The 18,854-nt window shown below is 36.4% G+C and overlaps 1 protein-coding gene across 2 annotated transcripts in view; it reads right to left on the bottom strand.

Annotated features, from left to right (window-relative positions):
* Positions 1-13,862, bottom strand: part of LOC125675655 (mitogen-activated protein kinase kinase kinase 4-like) — a 132,112-nt gene extending 118,250 nt beyond the window's left edge. The window contains exons 1-2 of one of the 2 annotated variants that reach the window (XM_048913433.2): positions 13,566-13,862; positions 1,479-3,246 (exon numbers count right to left, since the gene is read on the bottom strand). In XM_048913433.2, coding sequence (XP_048769390.2) covers positions 1,479-3,246; positions 13,566-13,693 — 1,896 coding nt within the window. In that variant the 5' untranslated portion in view covers positions 13,694-13,862. The remainder of the gene's footprint in view (positions 1-1,478; positions 3,247-13,565) is intronic. The other variant, XM_048913434.2, reaches the window with a different exon arrangement.
* Positions 13,863-18,854: the final 4,992 nt, after the last annotated feature.

Raw genomic sequence — 18,854 nt, 5'->3', positions numbered from 1 at the left:
CTGCTCCTTATGCTGTAGCTGTGTACCAAGTTTGCTGTCAATCAAGCAAATAATTCTTCAAATATAGGAGACAATATATTACTATGTCGAGTTCAGTCATTGACCTTTGACCATGTGACCTCAAAATCAATAGGGGTCATCTTCTCCTGAAGATGTATCATTGTACCAAGTTTGATGTCTATCAAGCAAGGGTTCTCAAGATAGTGAGCGGACAGTATATTACTATGTCCAGTTTGACCCTTGACCTTTGACCATGTGGCCTCAAAATCAATAGGGGTCATCTTCTCCTGAAGATGAACCAGTGCACCAAGTTTGATGTCTGTTAAGCAAAGGGTTCTCAAGATATTGAATGGACAGTATATTACTATGTCCAGTTTGACCCTTGACCTTTGACCATGTGACCTCAAAATCAAGAGGGGTCATCTTCTCCTAAAGATGTACCAGTGTACCAAATTTGATATCTGTCAAGCAAAGGGTTCTCAAGATATTGAGTGGACAGTATATTCCTAAGTGCAGAGTAGATTGACCCTTAACCTTTGACCTTTTGACCTAAAATACAGTAAGGGTCCTATTTTAGTCATAACCAACCTACATATGAAATATCACTATGATCAAGTGAATGGTTCTCAAGATACTGAGCGGACAACATGTGGTCTACCGACCAATCGACAGGTGCAAAACAACATGCCCCTCTTCTATATATCAATATATATATTTTGAAATGTTCAGCTGCAGGTGGGAAGTTAACGTGTTCATTTGACAATTAAACACTTGTGTGTGTGTTTTCCATCATCAATGAAACCAAGTTTTTGCGACTTTCCAAGATGGTCTAGTGAGCAAGTCACATGCTGTTAGAAGATTTGGTTCTGCAGATCCTTTCCACATCCATAGCGTGATAATGCATAATGGTCAAAAACAGACATTGTGACCCCCTGTGCTGGGCCCCAGGGAAGGATACCATTTCTATTTGGAATGGCCCCACGCTGGAGCCAGAACCTCTACCCCAGGGATCATGAAATTTACAAGTTTGGTAGAGGCCTTCCTGCTTTACATCACCATGCATTTAGTTTTTCTTACATATGTAAGATTGTAAAGATTTTTAAAAATTGGTCAATTTTTGCCCCGCCCCTAAGGCCCCAGGGATGCAGGAGTCCTGAAATTTACCATTTATGTCCCCTTTGTACCAATGATGCTTCAAACCGAATTTGAAAAGAATTGGACTGGTAGTTATCAAGAAATTAAAAATGTTCAATTGTTAACGCACAACGCATGATGGACGACAACCAATTGCAATAGGTCACCTTTGCTTACTAAGGTGACCTACAAATTCAGTCCTACTAAAAAAGTAGGTAAATGTTATTTTCCTAAAAATTTCTACAAATACAGGTCACCAACTTATACATTAGTCAACTTATATTATGCGAGTATTATATACTATATAGGTATGAACATCCCTAACTAATAAATTGTCAAATTACCTGTATATCAGAATGGGAGTGAATCTTTGGTCTCTGCAAAGCCTCTCTGGCCCTTTGTAATGTTCCATCTAAAAGCTCTTTAAACCTCAACAACATTTTATTCATTCCCATTCGTTTTAAAGTTTTGTCCACATACTTCCTAAATAACAGCTTCGCTGGTGGATGCAGCTCATCTAAGCTTGCTTCACTAGATGCTCTAGAGAGATTTCCAGAGGAGCAAGAAGGAGTCATGTTTAATCTCTTGAGGGGAGTCTCCGGACTCACAGGGCTTGTATTCCTTGATGACTTTGATCTATCTAAAGTAAATGTTACACGCTTGGCATTGTCAGATTGAGTGCTAGGGATTTCTGGGGAAATTTCCAGTTCATCCTCACTGATTCCATCAGAAGGTTCATGTATTCTTGGTAAATCCTGTCTACTATAACTACTGCAATTAAAGTCATCCAAAAATCGTGGACTTTCAATATCTATTGCTGGCCAGTCAAAATCTGATGCATGCTGAGCACCAAGTACGAGTCCAAGTTTTTTAATCTTGTAGCATAAATCTTTAGTAATACTTTGCCAAAGATACAACGATTTAACTTGCTGAGTGAATTGTTTATCACTATACATCTCAAATTCTTTTGCAAATGCCTTTGAAGTAGGAAATAATTGTTCACAAACATCTAGTTTGTTTAACAATTCCTGCACATGAATAAGAGCTTCTCTCTGTTGTGAGATTATTTCTGCAGTTAATGTAAATGAATAAAGTGCATTCTCAGTAATACTAGGTTCTTCTTCCCTCCTTATATCACTTTGTTGCAAGGAGTATTCAAATTTGAATTTAAGTATTTCTTCAAGTACATTTGGAATTTTTTCTCGTTGCCTTTTCAGATATTCTTCTTGTTCATGCAGAGTTTTAAATCCATTTTTTTCCATCTGGAGTTCAAGCCACAAGTAATCTTTATAACGCTCTTGCCATAATTCCTGCTCAGAACTAATTTGCCTTCTGTAGCTCATTTTGTCTTTCATTCCCTTCACCTCCTTTTCTTTCTTTGAATGTGAACCCATGTTTATCAGTGTTGAAAATATTTTGAAAAAATCTACTCTCTCTTTTGGCACTTCTACATTTACCACAGACTGTCGTCTATGTTCACTTCTGCCTGCAGTCCAGCTTGAGCTCAATGACTGTCCTGCTGATGAAAGTGCATGATACTTCAGATTCAATGATGTAAACCTTCCAGAACTATCTACTGGAACTCTACCATGAAAGTTGAAAGAGGAAAATCTTCCAGAGGTATCTACCTTAGCTGCTGCTTGTGGAACAGGTACATCAACTGTAGTTGTGTCAATAGCAGCTAAATCACTGGAACTTCTCTTTGCTAACCTCTCATGAGCTATACTTTTTGTCATACTTTTCTTCTTTAAATCCCTACTATCCATACTTCTTTTATCCTTGTCATCTGCAAAATCTTTCTCAAGATTGTCATCAGAATCAATATGACCAAGTTTACAAAACATAGGGTCATTTGCATATCTTTCTTTGATGATAGGGTTCCACGAAGATTTCTTTGCCTTCTTTAATTCTGTGAACTGTTTGTAGGATGTTCTCTGAATGCTTGTCTGTTGTTTTCTCTTATCCCTTTTAACTCCACGAATATTAGTTGGTGGTGTAACACTGTACAGAGTCCCTGATATTTCCTCCATTGATGCACACTGAGAATCTGTTTCATCTTCACTGCCACTGCAATCTGCATCATGGTGTTCCTCTTTACTCTGGCCATAATGTCTGTTATAAGACAAAAAAGACTATCAGCATTAACAGATTATCAGCATCACCAAGCTGAGCAATGTAGCTGCAGGACTGTAGCTCTCTTGGACAAAACTGAGATAAACCAGTGAGGTACAGAATGATATACCCCTTATAAAACCTTCACTTTACAATGTTTCTGCACATAATTGAGGTCTTATACTGATGTATTCTTTGATTGACACTTCAAAATTTTAATATAAAAAAGAGGCCTACAGGCCTTATCAGTTACCTTAGTATTGGTTTAAAGTATCATTAGTCATTATCTAAGCTAAATTCTAATATTCAGCTAAAGTATCAAACAAGATGTGTTCTTAAAACTTAAATGCCCTAATGAAAATGCCTATACATATACTGATGAAAGGATTTACACAATACAATATAATGTAACATTAACACAATATGACAAACTTGGACCTGTCCTAGGGTCAAAACCCTGAAGTTGCAAAATTCATGATTTTGGTACATCCTCTCCTGCTTTTCAAAAGTATGCATTGTGTTTTTATACTGTATCAGCAAACTTAAAGAAGTCTTTCAAATGATAAAGATAATATTTTGGCTCCACCCTGGAACCAAATCCTTAATACCCCCTAGGATCATAAAATTTACAATTTTAGTAAGGACTACGAACTCCTTCTAATTATCTATTTTAATGGTTTCAATTTTAGTTAGTATCAATAGAATTAAAGAATATATTATTTAAATGTTTTACATGTTTACACTACTAGATGAAACCCCACGCAAGACCGGGAAATCACAATTAAATAATATTGTAGAGAGGAAGGACTTTTTTAATTAATGTGTGTTTGAATTATTGTGCACATGAATTGAATGAATGATATCTTTAATACAAATGAATTTAAGAACAATTTTTGAATAATTACATGCATTAGTTATGTTATATACACATTGTACATATATTGATAACATATACAGGGGGAGTGTGGGGGGGGGGTCCTTCATTGTATGAGATGTATATAAGTAATAACTAACATTGAATACCTACACAATTTTATGTTAATCATGTTGTAAACCAATCGCAACTTATCAGTTTGCCAACAAGGCCCGAGAATGTGCGATTGCTTGTAGACCAAAGCGTCTATGGTTTTGTCTCGTTCTGGGCACTTCGTTCTGGAAATTTTCATAAGCCTTAGGCTGATTCAAGACTAAAATCACGGACTGAAGAAACGAACAGGCATATTGTAAATTATTTAACAATTATCAAAACTTATTTCTTCTGTAAGATCAAATTGAGCATCGATAAACAACGGATTTACTTCATATCGTATTTGTTCTCATTTAAAAAAACAACAACAGAAAACTGGCTTGTTAGATTCACCACTCTACTCTCTTTTGCTATTTCAGGGCAGTTTATTGAAAACAAAAGTAGGTCTTTAATTAATTTTACAATATTTACTAATCAAGTAAGATTCTATTATAGCTTACGTACTTCACTTCACATATGAAATAATAATAAAGGTGCAAGCAGGAACTCTGGAGCAAGCGTTTCGGAGTTTATTGGCAAATTTTGTTAATTTATAAGTATAATAGATATATACCAAGTTTGGTCACACCAAATTTTGGTAGATGCCTTCTTGCTCTACATCACTATGCATTTAGTTTTCTTAAACATGTGTGGTTGTAGAGAAGAAGATTTTTAAAAATTGGTTGATTTTTGGCAGTTTTTGCCCCGCCCTAAAGCCCCAGGGGTGCAGGAATCCTGAAATTTACAATTTATGTCCCACATGTTCAAAATATGCTTAAGACCAAATTTGAAAAGAATTGGAATGACAGTTATCAAGAAGAAGTTAAAAATGTCTATTGCAGGGCTCGAAATTAACATATGCCCGTCAGTCTATGACTGGTTAAAAGTCTGGCAGACTGACTGACATTTGTTTTAGTCAGTCTGATGGGACTGGTTAATTTTATAATTTTTGTAGAGGCCTTCCTGCTCAACATCATTATGCATTTAGTTTTTCTTACAGGTGACAGTGCAGTTCTTGAGAAGAAGGATTTTGAAATTTGGTCAATTTTGGGCAGTTTTTGCTCCGCCCTTAGGGCCCCAGAAGTGCAAGAGTCCTGAAATTTACAATTGATGTCCCTCTTAATTGTCCCAAAGATGCTTCATACCAGACTTGAAAAGAATTGGAATAGTAGTTATCAAGATGAAGTTAGAAATGTTCAATTGTTAATGCACATCACACGACGGACAACAACCAATTGCTTTAATGAATGTTTGAAGGTACAATGTATGTCATGACACAAATTTAGTAGGGAAAATATGCTATGAATTTTTTCATATTAAAATTTAAACCATTGATGCAAAAATACAGCAATATAAGACCAGAATCATGCACTAAAAAATTGTGCTGTAAATCTAATTTTTATAAAAGTGGATCATCTCTGGTGTACTCTAATTTTTTCCCAAAAGCTACAGTTCTGCAGCTACTCACAATATAACATCATTCAATGAGTACCTTTCTCTTGTATTAACTTTACATTAGAACATCTTTGACCTTTGAGCCAAATATTATTAAGTATCTTTTACCTCCCACCTACAATGTATGAAGAAAGAATGTGGCTCAAATAAAAATACATCATTTCTGCTCTATCCACATTACCATTATTCAATGACAGTCATTGAATTATGACCAAAAACTTAATAAAAAGCTTTCTTTCCCCTCTAGTCATTTTATGTCACAATTATGGGAGGACTAAGAGGTTCTTAAGGACATAGGATCCCCAAAAATATTTGTAAAACTATTTTAAATGTTTTAATATTGCTAAAAACCCATTTTACCAGAAAATTTTCCTATGAAACCACATATATTTTTGAATTATTCACAAGGATTAACACTTTGGATGAAACATGCCAGACAGCATTTGAACCATTGACAGGTTGTATTGGAAAACTAGATCGCTATATCGACCATAGAATTTGCATAATGCCGACTTTAAACAAGACTGTTGAAACCCTTGTAACATCAACTTGTTTGTCAATAGCCTGACTCAACTTAAAAACTGACCATACGCAGAACAAGCTCTTTCATAACGAATCAATTGAGAGCATTAAACTCAATAAACACGGTGGGTGTGACCAGTCAGCAGGGGATGCTTACTCCACCTAGGCACCTGAACCCACCTCTGGTATATCCAGGGGTCCTTGTTGGTCTAATTCTCTATTTTGTATTCCTTATAGTAGTTATGAGATTGATCACTGTTCATTATCTTCACCTTTCATACAATTAAGTGATAATGGAATATTGCCACATAGATATAGGAAGTTGACAATGGAAAAGCTGCGCACCTCGGGAAATAGTTGCTGTCTTGCAGTGTGCAAAATTAACCATGGACCGATAGACAATGTCTATAGAAAATCGAGTCGGTCTATAACAATCGAAATAGCTATAGACCGACTTGTCTATAGGAATTCTGAGTAAAAAACTGGTTCTCCGCTGCTTATTTAACATATATGAGTAGCGAGACCAGTTTATATGTAGTACGCTGATGTTTCTGTTCACCCCTTAGCTGTAATAAATGTTCCACAATGTACAATATACAAATCATTCGAATCAGATTATTCCATTTTCAACAGGGAGGGATGTCAGTTTGATATTTACTTCAATGTATGCCATTTTCATGCATATTCCGAATATCCTTTTTGAACGGTTTTAAAAATATGTGGAAGGTACACACACTTGAATCAAACGGAAAGCGGTCAGTACGAGTTCCAGCATGGCTATAAAGTCGCAGAAAATCATGAGAAAATGAAATGTAGTAGAATGACTTAGATGAAGAATCAGACAGTGAAACTGAGCTGGAACAAAATGAAAAAGTATACGAAATTCTAATTGAAAAGCTTGACGTGCATGAAATTGAAAAAGAATATAATTAAACTATGAACAAATTGCCAAACTGAATTTGTGTCTATTATTTATTTTTTAATAACAATGAATATTGCATGTTAAATTTCGGTCTATAGGAATTTGTTGTGGTCTATAGGAAATAAAATGACTATGGACCGAAAGTCTATAGGACTTTAAAGTTAGTTTCGCACACTGTGTCTTGGGGGACAATAAACTTGCTATTGCAATTGTCCTCATAGCCAGTAAATAGGTGTATATATATTATTTATTGTTATGCACCTAAAAAGATTTCTTATATAAAACTAATACGATTTAGGAACATTTTTACTGTTAAACCAATTCTCACACTCATGGTCTATTGACCAGTCAACAGTTTACAAACTGTTGACCGGGCAATAGTCTGTTTTATTTCTATTGGCTATGCTAGTCACATGGTTCTTGGTCTGCTGCTTTGTTTACGTAATGGCGAGGTTCACCGATTTGACTGATGAAAATACAGAATTCATAGATGGAACGCGCAGAACAGAAACATGAAAAATGTAATTATTGATTAATAATAAGGATATTACGTAGGTTTTCTTTTAAATTAGTGGATGCATAGAACATATTGTATACAATTCCTCTGCCATGTTAAAAGTCCGAAGTCAACAAACCATGTGCATCTAGTAAAACATCCTAAAAATTGAAAGTGTATAACAAAACAGTTGTAGATTGTGTCCTCAGACAACAGCTGTTTTGTTTGACCCAAGAACGGATCTGTTGCCTACGGCTTCAGGCAACAGACCCGTTCTCGGGTCAAACAAAACAGCTGTTGTCCTCGAACCCAGTCAATAACTGTATAATGTCTATCAATACAGGACTTTCAAGATATGGATTCACTCTGCATGACTTTTATCGCCCGTTGAACATAATTTGTAGGGCATGTCACTTCCGGATTACAATAACAACTAAGTAAACAAGCATGGAATATTTCAATTGCTATTAAATTACTGTATTAAAATGCTATTTTTCAAAGAAAGGAATCACTACAACCATTAAGTACAAGAAAATGCATTTGATTAAATTATGCGAGTTGGCGAGGAAAAAAAATCTAGGAAATATCTTGAGGATATCAATAAAACTTCATGCCTTCCATCCAAGGATACGTCTAAATGTGCCTTTTTCCTTCCATCTAATACTAAGTACCAATAGTGACTTGAATCGTCATCATGAGAGTGCGCATTGCTTTTTACGGACCGTCTGCTAGTGAAACACCAGTTTCGTCAATGTCAACTTTGCCCTACAATTCCTTACTATCACGTGACCGCAGTCTCAAGTCTAATCGTTCATTCCGGCACATCCCGAAAGTTTCATATTGAATAACTCATTTCCAGCATTATTGTACAAAAGGAGATGCAAAACTTCATCACTTGCTTTCTTACCACCAGACAAGCATTGCATTTTCTATTAATTACTAATAGGCTATACATTAATACTCTTCACAACAAAATGCTTTCAACTTTTAGAAAATTTGCATGCATTTCATAAATGAATTTAAATCTCACGTAATATGAAATGCATTCTTAAACAGATTAAATGTAATTTTTTATGAATAATAAATTATAATACAGCACATTGTGTTTTAGATTTTTAACTACAGTGTATTATTAATTTTATTTTACAACTATCAAAACCATACTTGATGTTTCAAATACATGTACAGCTATTTTCTCCATTGTACAAACTATTTCTGTACAAAATCCTTGCTTATAACAATTAAATCAATATTAATCTATCTTATATTTCAAATTACCCGCCGCTAAGAGAGCGGCCAGTGAAGTTTAATTTATTACATCACACCGTCGGTTCCGGTTTATTTCATCAGCAGTACTGTAAACATGACAAGTCATGAACAGTTCAGTCTGGAGCCATATAGATTTGAGCCCGTTCTTTCGCAAGAAGAATTTAAGAAAAGAAGACATTCAGTTGAGTCGCAGACCAGGTAGATGGTACTCGTTTTTTCATACATGTAAATGTCTCCAATCTGATTAAAACCAGATCCTGAGATCCGCTCACTTAGATCGCTACACTAGGATCTGACGTAACCCCATAGGGGGTCATGTCCGCATGACCTTTCGCTTGGAATATTCATGAGAACTATCAGCCAGTCAGATTGCGCCATGCAGACAACGATGACTATTTAGGCGGTTCCTGGCAATTCGTAAACAAATTGCTGTAATCTCTCTCCCACGAAGTTTATTCCACACTCTAAAGTTGTATATTCTCGCATAACGAATTTTAAACTTTCGCAATAATGCCTAATCTATTCCGTTCATTCAAACAACAAAACGTACGATATGAAATATACCCAAATTAAATTAATTGTGAATTCAGATTTATGTATGAATAGGGACGGGTACGAATTGAATAGTTTTCAAGATCGTTTTCTTAAATAACGCGAGGAATATAACGCCAGTCGACGTAAACGGTGCATTGTGACGTCGCGTCTAGCTGCGATATGTTTTCTTTCAAACCAAACAATCGCAGCCATTTTCCTTGAATTGTGAACTCCATCGGGATTTTTTAGTGTTTGAATGAAAGAAAATCCGCAGAGAATACAGAAGTTGTTTAAATCACATGTTTTGACAGGTGTGCAGTCGTCTGTCAAACGCGCAGCCATTTTTTTTTTTTTTTTTTTTTTTTTTTTTGCATCTCTAACGTAAATAATGACGCAAAGGTTCATGGGAGAAAAATTATCGTTGGTATAAATCGACAGGGTCAATTTGATTGGCTTAACGAAAGGTCATGCGGACGTGACCCCATATGGGGTTACATCAGATCCTAGTGTAGCGATCTAAGTCAGCGGATCTCAGGATCTGGTTTTAATCAGATTGAAATGTCTCAAACCTCAACTTGTCATTACACAAATGATGGATCCACAGTTTACATAGTATTTTCTTTTCAAATAACTTTATTGGGTCAGGAATTTCAGGGGGGGGGGGGGACTTTTTTCACATCTCCCTTTCGCATTAGTGTAATTAACTGCTTGACAGGAAGGCATCCACCTATTTACAATGTATTCGTAAAATCTACCACATGCATATCTTTGATGACCTTAGAATCTCATCAAACACTGGAATAGACGGTGTGACGTCAAAATTATTAATTTTTGTGGTCTTGAATACAAAAGAGTTCCGCATCATGGCAGCCTCTATAGATAGCGGGAATTTCAATTTTTTACGCTTTCATATTAGTACTGAAGCTTATATAGGCTGTATATCAACAGAATAGCAGGGCTCGAAATTAGCGAGAAATACTCGCAAAATGCGAGTACATTTGAAAAATAGCGAGTAAAAATAATGGACACTCGAAAATCTTAGCGAGTGGTGATTTACAAACTATGATCGTATCGTATCCATTTTATACGGTGATGCGCTATTCGCTTCTCTCAAACTTGCACTCTGAATCATACAAACGCTTACATGAACGACCCATTTCAATAACCGTTTTTATCCGGATTTTTCTTTTATGATTTTTTAAGAAACTCGGAGTCAAACAAATGCTTTAGAGATCGGACATCGCATATCGACATGTGCCACGAGTCCTGTTCACCTATAGGGGTGATTAAATTGAATAATTCCAAGTATGATGTTTTTGTTATTCATTTATCTACAAAAAATATCAGAATCTATGTTTTACCAAGTCTTCCGGTAGTTATTTTTATCAGAATCATGAGAATGTCATATCTAAATTTATTGTCATATTGAGGTCGGGTTGTAGTGACGTGCATTTCTCACCGCGTCGACGATTATCAAAAAAGTCATAGGACTCGTGATCGTGCTGCTTATAAAACCATGAGTCCTGTATTCGCTTTAAAAAATCACTAGTGACAACCCTGATGTGGCATGAAATTGGAAGACTGGATCTAGACATGCGGTAAACAAGTCGTGGATTAGACTGTTAGAGGTGCGATAATCAAGAGACCTAGACATTGCACCATATGACTTACGTAACTTAGTGTTTTGTCCAAACGCTGCCTGTTGACCCACTAGGCTCAGTAATGATGGGGAAAATCATTGATTGAAAAAAATATATATATAAAAAGAGCACTGCTTCATTATTTTCATTTTAGCCTGTGGATTTTTTACCCACAGGCTAAAATTAGCCTGTGGTAGAAAAAGTTAATTTCGACCCCTGAATAGTAAAGCAAATCTTTATCATATAACTAATCCTATCATTTATCATGTAAGAAATTTTGGGTTGCCTTTCCCTTTAAGAGCCATTCCCTGTAAGCATCAAAACATGTGGAAAATGACCGACACTGATTTTGACAAAATTTTAAACAAAGTATACATACTTCAGTCCTTTAATCATGACACCTTTAAAAATGTGCTTTGATTTGTGTTTTCATGGCAACAAGACATCCGATTTTGTGCAAAGACGTGAGCCTCAGTAAATGTTGAATTTTCCTTTATAAAAATGTGTATATATTTATTTTTCATTTAATTTCCATTGCTATTTAATTAAGCTATGTTGTGTGTAATTTTTAAAAATAAAATTAATTTGCTGCAACCCCTTAACACGAAATATATGCCCTCAAATAACAAAAAATTCCACTGAAAATGAGAGAAGATTGTTTCAATTTTGTGCAGAAACACAACCACTGGTGGATTGTTCTTACATTGATAGATGTACTGTACCATATCTATACTATTCACATATCAAAAAATTAGAGATGTCATATTTCATTTAAGAAAATAAATTGATTTTAAAATTTGCGCTATTGTGAAAATATGCGAGTCTTCCCAAAATCTAGATCACCTCCACCCTTGACTGCAATGCGTATTCCAAGTATATTCATTATCAAGACAAGTTACGTCCCTTTTCTGAAGTGAAAGTAGAAATTTGTGAGTGGTGATTTGGATATTTTGAGCTGGTTTAAGTCTTTGAATCAACTAGAATTTTTCATTTGATACTTAAGTGTTTGTCGGAGATCGTTATGCTCTTGATGGGTAGCTTTCAATGATGATGTATCAGTGGATTTACGCTGCGATCATGATTACAACAGGGAGAACTTCTATGCAAAAACTTCTGAGAAGATTAGCCGAAAAAGAAACGCACAGGGGGCATTAAATATGTCCAATGCCGTTGTCGTAACAATTCAGATCCATAAGTACTTTACTATCATTCATTTTGCCTCAGTTTGTAAAATAACTAGACAGTACACAAATATATAGATCTATCCATAAGCAATTCACCATTGAATATAAACTAAACGCAAAATCTTGTACATGAGAAATGCCTGTGCCGATGGTGTTTGTGAATAAAATTTATCACATTAACTTTAACGTTTGTAAATATTCATGAATCTGTCAATTCAATTTCATTTTGAAGTTTGCAATTGCTCACTCTGATGTTATAAATTAACTTATTAATCAGCAAGAAATCTTTATTATTTTTAATATACATATTTAGGGCAGATTCAAGATTGGATATTCTAAATAAAATTAAGACAGAAATGTTTTTATGAGGAATGTATAAGACTCAGCATCATCATATGACAACACAATTGTGTGTCATTAAAATACAGGTTTGACTGTAACTTAATTGTTTGAAATTTAGCTACAAATTGTCCATTTTTGAAACTTTTTTCAAGTACCTGTACTTGTGTGTTTTATATTACTTTATATAAATAACTTGGGGAGTTTTCTGTCAATTTACGTAAATTTTCCTCGGTTTTATGTTTATCCTTATTTTTGTATTATTGTAGTATAGGAGAGGACAAAATCTTTGGCTGGACCAGGAATCGAACCCTGGACCCCTGCAAATAATAAATCTATATATCTAAAATGTCCAGTAAAACAGTGTACATGTATTTTTACATTACATGGCTAAAACAATTACACATGCTTTAGTGCCAATAAAGAATTGATTTGAGTTGAATTTCTTACAGCGTCAAATATTTTATCATTATTCTGGTAATCACTAATATTTCGATTATAATAAAATTCAATATTATTTTATATTAAAAAAAACAACATCAAAACCTTTATAATAGTTCAAAACATATTAAATTTCACTGGTATATGCCCCCTTTAATCGAAAAACACTACCAACACCATGCATTTTCTCCGAGGGCGTTATTTTTTACCTGCGTATTTTAGCATCATCCGTACTCATATAATTTACTGATACCAGAATAATGCTTTTAAAAAAATGACTTTCTTCATCAGTATCAACGTTCACCTCTATTTAGTAAAATAAAAACGCCATATCAGCTGATTGAATGTATTAAACAGTGTGATCCTAAATTCACTTACCTTCTTATAAGTTGTAGACCTAGATTTACTGTCACCTTTTGCATAATCAACAAGTGCGTTTATCGCAATGCGTTTTCACTTGACTCTAAAATTGAAACCACCTTGGCAGAAAAATACTATGAATTTCACCTACCTAATGAAGTCACCTTGTTCCTCCGCTAGTGGGTTGAAATCTTCGTTTGGCGTTGTCGACAAGGGAGTTTTAGGATCCCCGTCCGCCATGTCAAATCTCGACAACTCTCTCCGACGATATTTCAACATATTGGCGGATCCAATGAAGGAGATTGAAGAAATACATACCAAACCTCAACTGGTGTCATTTCTGAAATTTTTACTAATGTCAACATGTAAGAAGCAGTCGCGGTGATCTAGGAATCGATCCTAAATCGTTTCCCGGGGAGAGGGGAGGGGCATAGAGAAGTGGTTTGTCTACATATATTGAAGATGTAACACGCCTGGTACATGTATATATAGGCCTACACATTAACGCGGCATAGTCAAAATAATAATGATAATAATAATATATATGCCCTCATTTACAGTATTAAGTACAGATATCCATCAGGAGCGGATCCAGAAATTTTTCAAAAGGGATATAAGGTGCGATCTAAGTTTGTACCTTTTCTGATTGTATTATTTCCTCTGTACACGGGCCTAGAACACTTTCAATGGTAAGATTTCTATATGCACACGGGCCCATCTAGAACACTTTAAATTGGTAAGATTTTTATATGTACACGGGCCTAGAACACTTTCAATTGGTAAGATTTCTATATGCACGCGGGCCTATCTAGAACACTTTAAATTGGTAAGATGTCTATATGTACATAGGCTTATAACACTTTAAATTGGTAAGATTTCTATATGTACATGGGCCTAGAGAACATTTTAAATTGGTAAGATTTCTATATGTACGCGGGCCTATCTACAACACTTTAAATTGGTAAGTTTCTATATGTACATGGGCCTATCTAGGACACTTTAAATTGGTAAGATTTCTATATGTACACGGGCCTAGAACACTTTAAATTGGTAAGATTTCTATATGTACGCGGGCCTATCTAGAACACTTTAAATTGGTAAGATTTCTATTTGTACACGGGCCTATCTAGGACACTTTAAATTGGTAAGATTTCTATATGTACACGGGCCTAGAACACTTTAAATTGGTAGGATTTCTTTAAGTACACGGGCCTAAATCTAAATTTTTAGTATTAAAATTTGTATTTGTTAAATAAATACTTACCTTTATAAATTTAGATATTCACCTGCTTGCAGTCTTGTATCGGAAAAAAAAACCATGTAAACAAAAAAGCACCCTTCGTGACCCGCCACCTCTGACATGCTCAGAAACCAACATCCGGTATCATCTATTCTTTGACATAAAACAAAAAATTAGAAGGGGGATGAAGGGGAGGTGGGTTGGGACCTCTGATTTATTAAGGTAAGTATTTATTTAACAAATACAAATTTTAATACTAAAAATTTAGAATTTATCACAATAAATACGTTACCTTTATAAATTTAGATAAGCAGAATTCAAAGTAGAGCTGAATCCCCCTGAGATTGGCAACTAGGAGGAAAAACCACTTTTTGAGGTGAAACTAGAGGTCCAAGCGAGAACAAACTGTCACTATGAAGGGGCATAGATCTAAGGTAATGGTTATAAAAGGTACTATCAGACCTCCAATAACCAGCTGACATGATTTCCGACATAGAGGAGGAATTGAAAATAGCCCAGGAGCAAGACAAGGCTCTAATTTCATGTGCCTGAACTTGAACACGAGACAAGGCTTCTGGAGATGAAGATTGGTAAGCCATCTTAACAGTATGACAAAGCCAAGTAGAAATAGTCTTAGCCGAAATATCCTTTAGACCTTTCTTAATAGGAATGAAAAGTCTAGTAGAACCAGAAGGTCTGAGCGTTGACGAAACAGAAATATATTTCTGAAGTGTACGCACTGGACATAAATCCTGATTACCTAATGATTTAGGTAGAGCAGGAATAACAATAGGTCCAGAACCTTTGTCTGATAACTGATTCTTGGCTAAGAAAGATGGATCTGTCAACAGAGTAACTGAAGAATTATCTGCAGAAAATCTGAGACAAGAATCTGCAATGGAGAAAGCATGAATCTCACTCCTTCTACGACCAGAAGCTAAAACTAATAAAAAACAGCACTTCAAGGTCAAAAACTTAAAGGAAGCTAAAAATAAAGGTTCGAAAGGAGGAAATTGTAAAGTCCTAAGAACCAAAGCTAAATTCCAGGATGGAACCAACCTACGTTGTCTAGGTCGTTCCAAACAAAAATTCTTGACCATGAGGGACAAGAACTCATTCTTCCCAAAATCAGGACCTCCTGACAAAGCTATAGTTCTGGATAAAGCTGAACGATAGCCCTTAATAGTAGAGGGAGAGAAACCTTTGTCTTCAAACAGATAAACTAAAAACTCAGCTAACTGTTGGACAGTAACTGCGAGAGGATCAATTTCCTTTGAACGACACCAAGAACAGAAGATGTTCCACTTAGAGTCATAAATTGCTCCTGTAGATTTTCTGACTGAACTAGAGATACGTTTGGCTGCTCTGTCAGAAAAGCCATCCTGTCTGAGAGATTCCCTGACAGTAACCATGCGTGTAGATGGAGGTTGGAAAGATTCTGATGAACTTTCCTGCCTTTGAATTGAGACAAAAGATCTTTCCTGAGAGGAAGCAGAATTGGTCTCGCACAACACAGTTGAAGAAGATCTGGAAACCAAGATTGTTTTGGCCATGCTGGAGCAATAAGAATGGTCTTGCAAATTTCTACCCTGATTTTGTGTAAAATCTTGGGAAGGAGGCGAAAAGGAGGAAACATGTAAGAAAACATCCCCTTCCAATCGAAAGACATTGCATCCACTGCTAAAGCTTTGTTGTCTGGAATCGGAGACACAAACGTTGGCAGTTTGCAATTCAGATGCGTAGCAAAGAGGTCTATATGAGGACGATCCCACTTGAGACAGATCTCCTGAAAGACTGCTGGATGTAACTCCCATTCTGTATTCACTGAATGCAGTGACCTTGAGAGAGCATCCGCTACTAGATTCAGATTGCCAGGAACATGCCTGACTGACAAGCGAATTCCCAGGGAACGGCAAAACAACAGAATTTCTTTGCACAGAAGGTAAAGAGACTGAGAATGTGTGCCGCCCTGATTCTGCAGATAAGCCACTACTGTTGTATTGTCTGTGGCTATCATCAGAGATTGACCCTGAACAAATTGGGAAAATTGTTTCAATGCCAGAAGAACAGCCCGCATCTCCAGTAAATTGATGTGTTCTGTCAACTGGAGACCGGACCATATACCTGATGCCTCTCTGCCTTCCAGGGTAGCTCCCCAGCCTGTCAGAGAAGCATCTGTAAACAGGGTCATAGAAGGAACTGGGGGGTCTAGCGAGCAACCTATCATAACATTCTCTCTCACTGACCACCACAGAAGATGAGGATACAATCTGGGAAGAATGGGAATAACAGCTTCCCACTGTTGTGAGGCTGGTACCCAAAATTCCAGAAGATACCACTGAATGGGGCGAATATGAAGACGACCTAAAGGTACTATGTCCATCAGAGAAATCAGAAAACCTATCAGTTGTAGAAACTGGCGAGCTGAAGCCTGTTTGGCTGAAAGTAGTTGATCCAACAGATACTGAAGCTTGAGAAATTTCTCCTTTGGAGGAAGAACTATCCCAAGATCTGTTCGAAATTGTTCCCCTAGGAAAATGAAACTCTGACTGGGAACTATCTCTGATTTTTCCCAAGAAATAAGGAAACCCAGCTTCAACAGAAGATGAATAACTCGATGAGTATGTTGATGAAGAAGGTTGAAAGAAAAATTCTTGATCAGAGAATCGTCTAGATATGTATGGATGAAAATGGACTGGGAGTGTAGATACGCAACCACTGTTTGAAAAATTTTTGTGAACACTAGTGGAGCAGTAGATAGGCCAAAAGGCATTGCCCTGAAAGCATATACCTTGCCCTCCCAGACCAGACGAAGAAACTTCCGATAAGCCGGAGCTATAGGGACATGAAAATAAGCATCCGTCAGATCTAAAGAAGACGTCCACATCCCTGTATGGAGAGAGGTTCTGATCGACCTGTTGGTCTCCATTTTGAAATGTGGAATCACCAGATACTGATTCAGAAAAGAGAGGTCCAACACAGGTCTCATTTGTCCATTCTTTTTGGGTACAAGAAAGAGACGAGAGTAGAACCCCCAACCTAGAGGTGGACTTACTTCTTCCAATACATTCTTTTGGAGAAGTAGAGACACTTCCTCTTGTAACAACAGATTTTTCCACGGGTCTCTGGTCATAGAAAATTCCAGAGGAACCGCAGAGAGAGGAGGCTGTTCTCGAAATTGAAGCTCTAAACCCCTCCGTAGCACAGAAAGAACCCATTTGTCCGAAATGAGACGGGACCAATGAGGAAGAAAAAGATAGAGGCGTCCTCCCACAGGAAGATGAGGAAAGGGAACACCTACTTCCTCGGAAAGAGTGGATTGTGCTACAGGAGGGGGGGAGGCATCAAAACTGAGATTTCTTACCCTTGGCTACTTTGGGTTTTTTATTATTAGATCCAGAAGCCGATGGGAAAGAACGATGCTCATTACTTCTCTTAAGATTATTTGAACCTTGCAGAGAAGAGCCAGATTTAGTAGCACCTTGAGACTTACTTCTAGAAGAGTCTGATTTAGAAGAACAAGAAACACGCCTAGAACTACCATTGTTGAGTTGTATATCTACTTTAACAGTAGGAGGTTCTTTGTGTAATTCCTCTTGTAATTTGCGTAAAGAGATGCCAAATAACTGCTCTTTATGAAGAGGAGAAAAAAGTAGGTTGTCTTTAAGAAACTCAGAAACGTTAGATTTTTGAAGAATCTCTTGTCTCCTAGCTAAAGAAAAATTGGCAATAGTGCCAAGATTCAAGAGCTGAGAAGTGCAAAGACATCTATCTACTTGGAGAAGAAAAGAACGAACATCATCAAATTCTTCGCCCTTATCTTTAAGAGAGGCACCTGCAGCAGCAAGAAAGTGCTCCGCATACTGTAAAGCTGCGGCAACACCCCGAAGATTGTTCTCCGACCTAGAATAAGAAGTCTGAGATAACTTGACCCCCTCAGAAGACTTAGCACCAAGAAGATTGGAAAAAGTCTTATCAAAAACAGGTTGAGATTTTCCCAAGGAAACATCATGAATATCAAAATACTTCATTCTAACCTTACCAGGGAAAGAAGATGTACTAAAAGCCAGATTTTGTCTAACTAAATTAGAGGCCTTATTGGAGGACATCTGATCATCGACAAGATGAGAATTAATGGAAGCCAATGCAGATTTAAAATGACTAGACTCGGGAAAAGAAGCATACGACTTAGACGAATCT

The sequence above is a fragment of the Ostrea edulis genome, chromosome 3 (assembly GCF_947568905.1).
Source record: "Ostrea edulis chromosome 3, xbOstEdul1.1, whole genome shotgun sequence".
In the NCBI taxonomy this organism is placed as follows: domain Eukaryota; kingdom Metazoa; phylum Mollusca; class Bivalvia; order Ostreida; family Ostreidae; genus Ostrea; species Ostrea edulis.
This window is presented reverse-complemented; position numbering and strand designations above follow the sequence as displayed.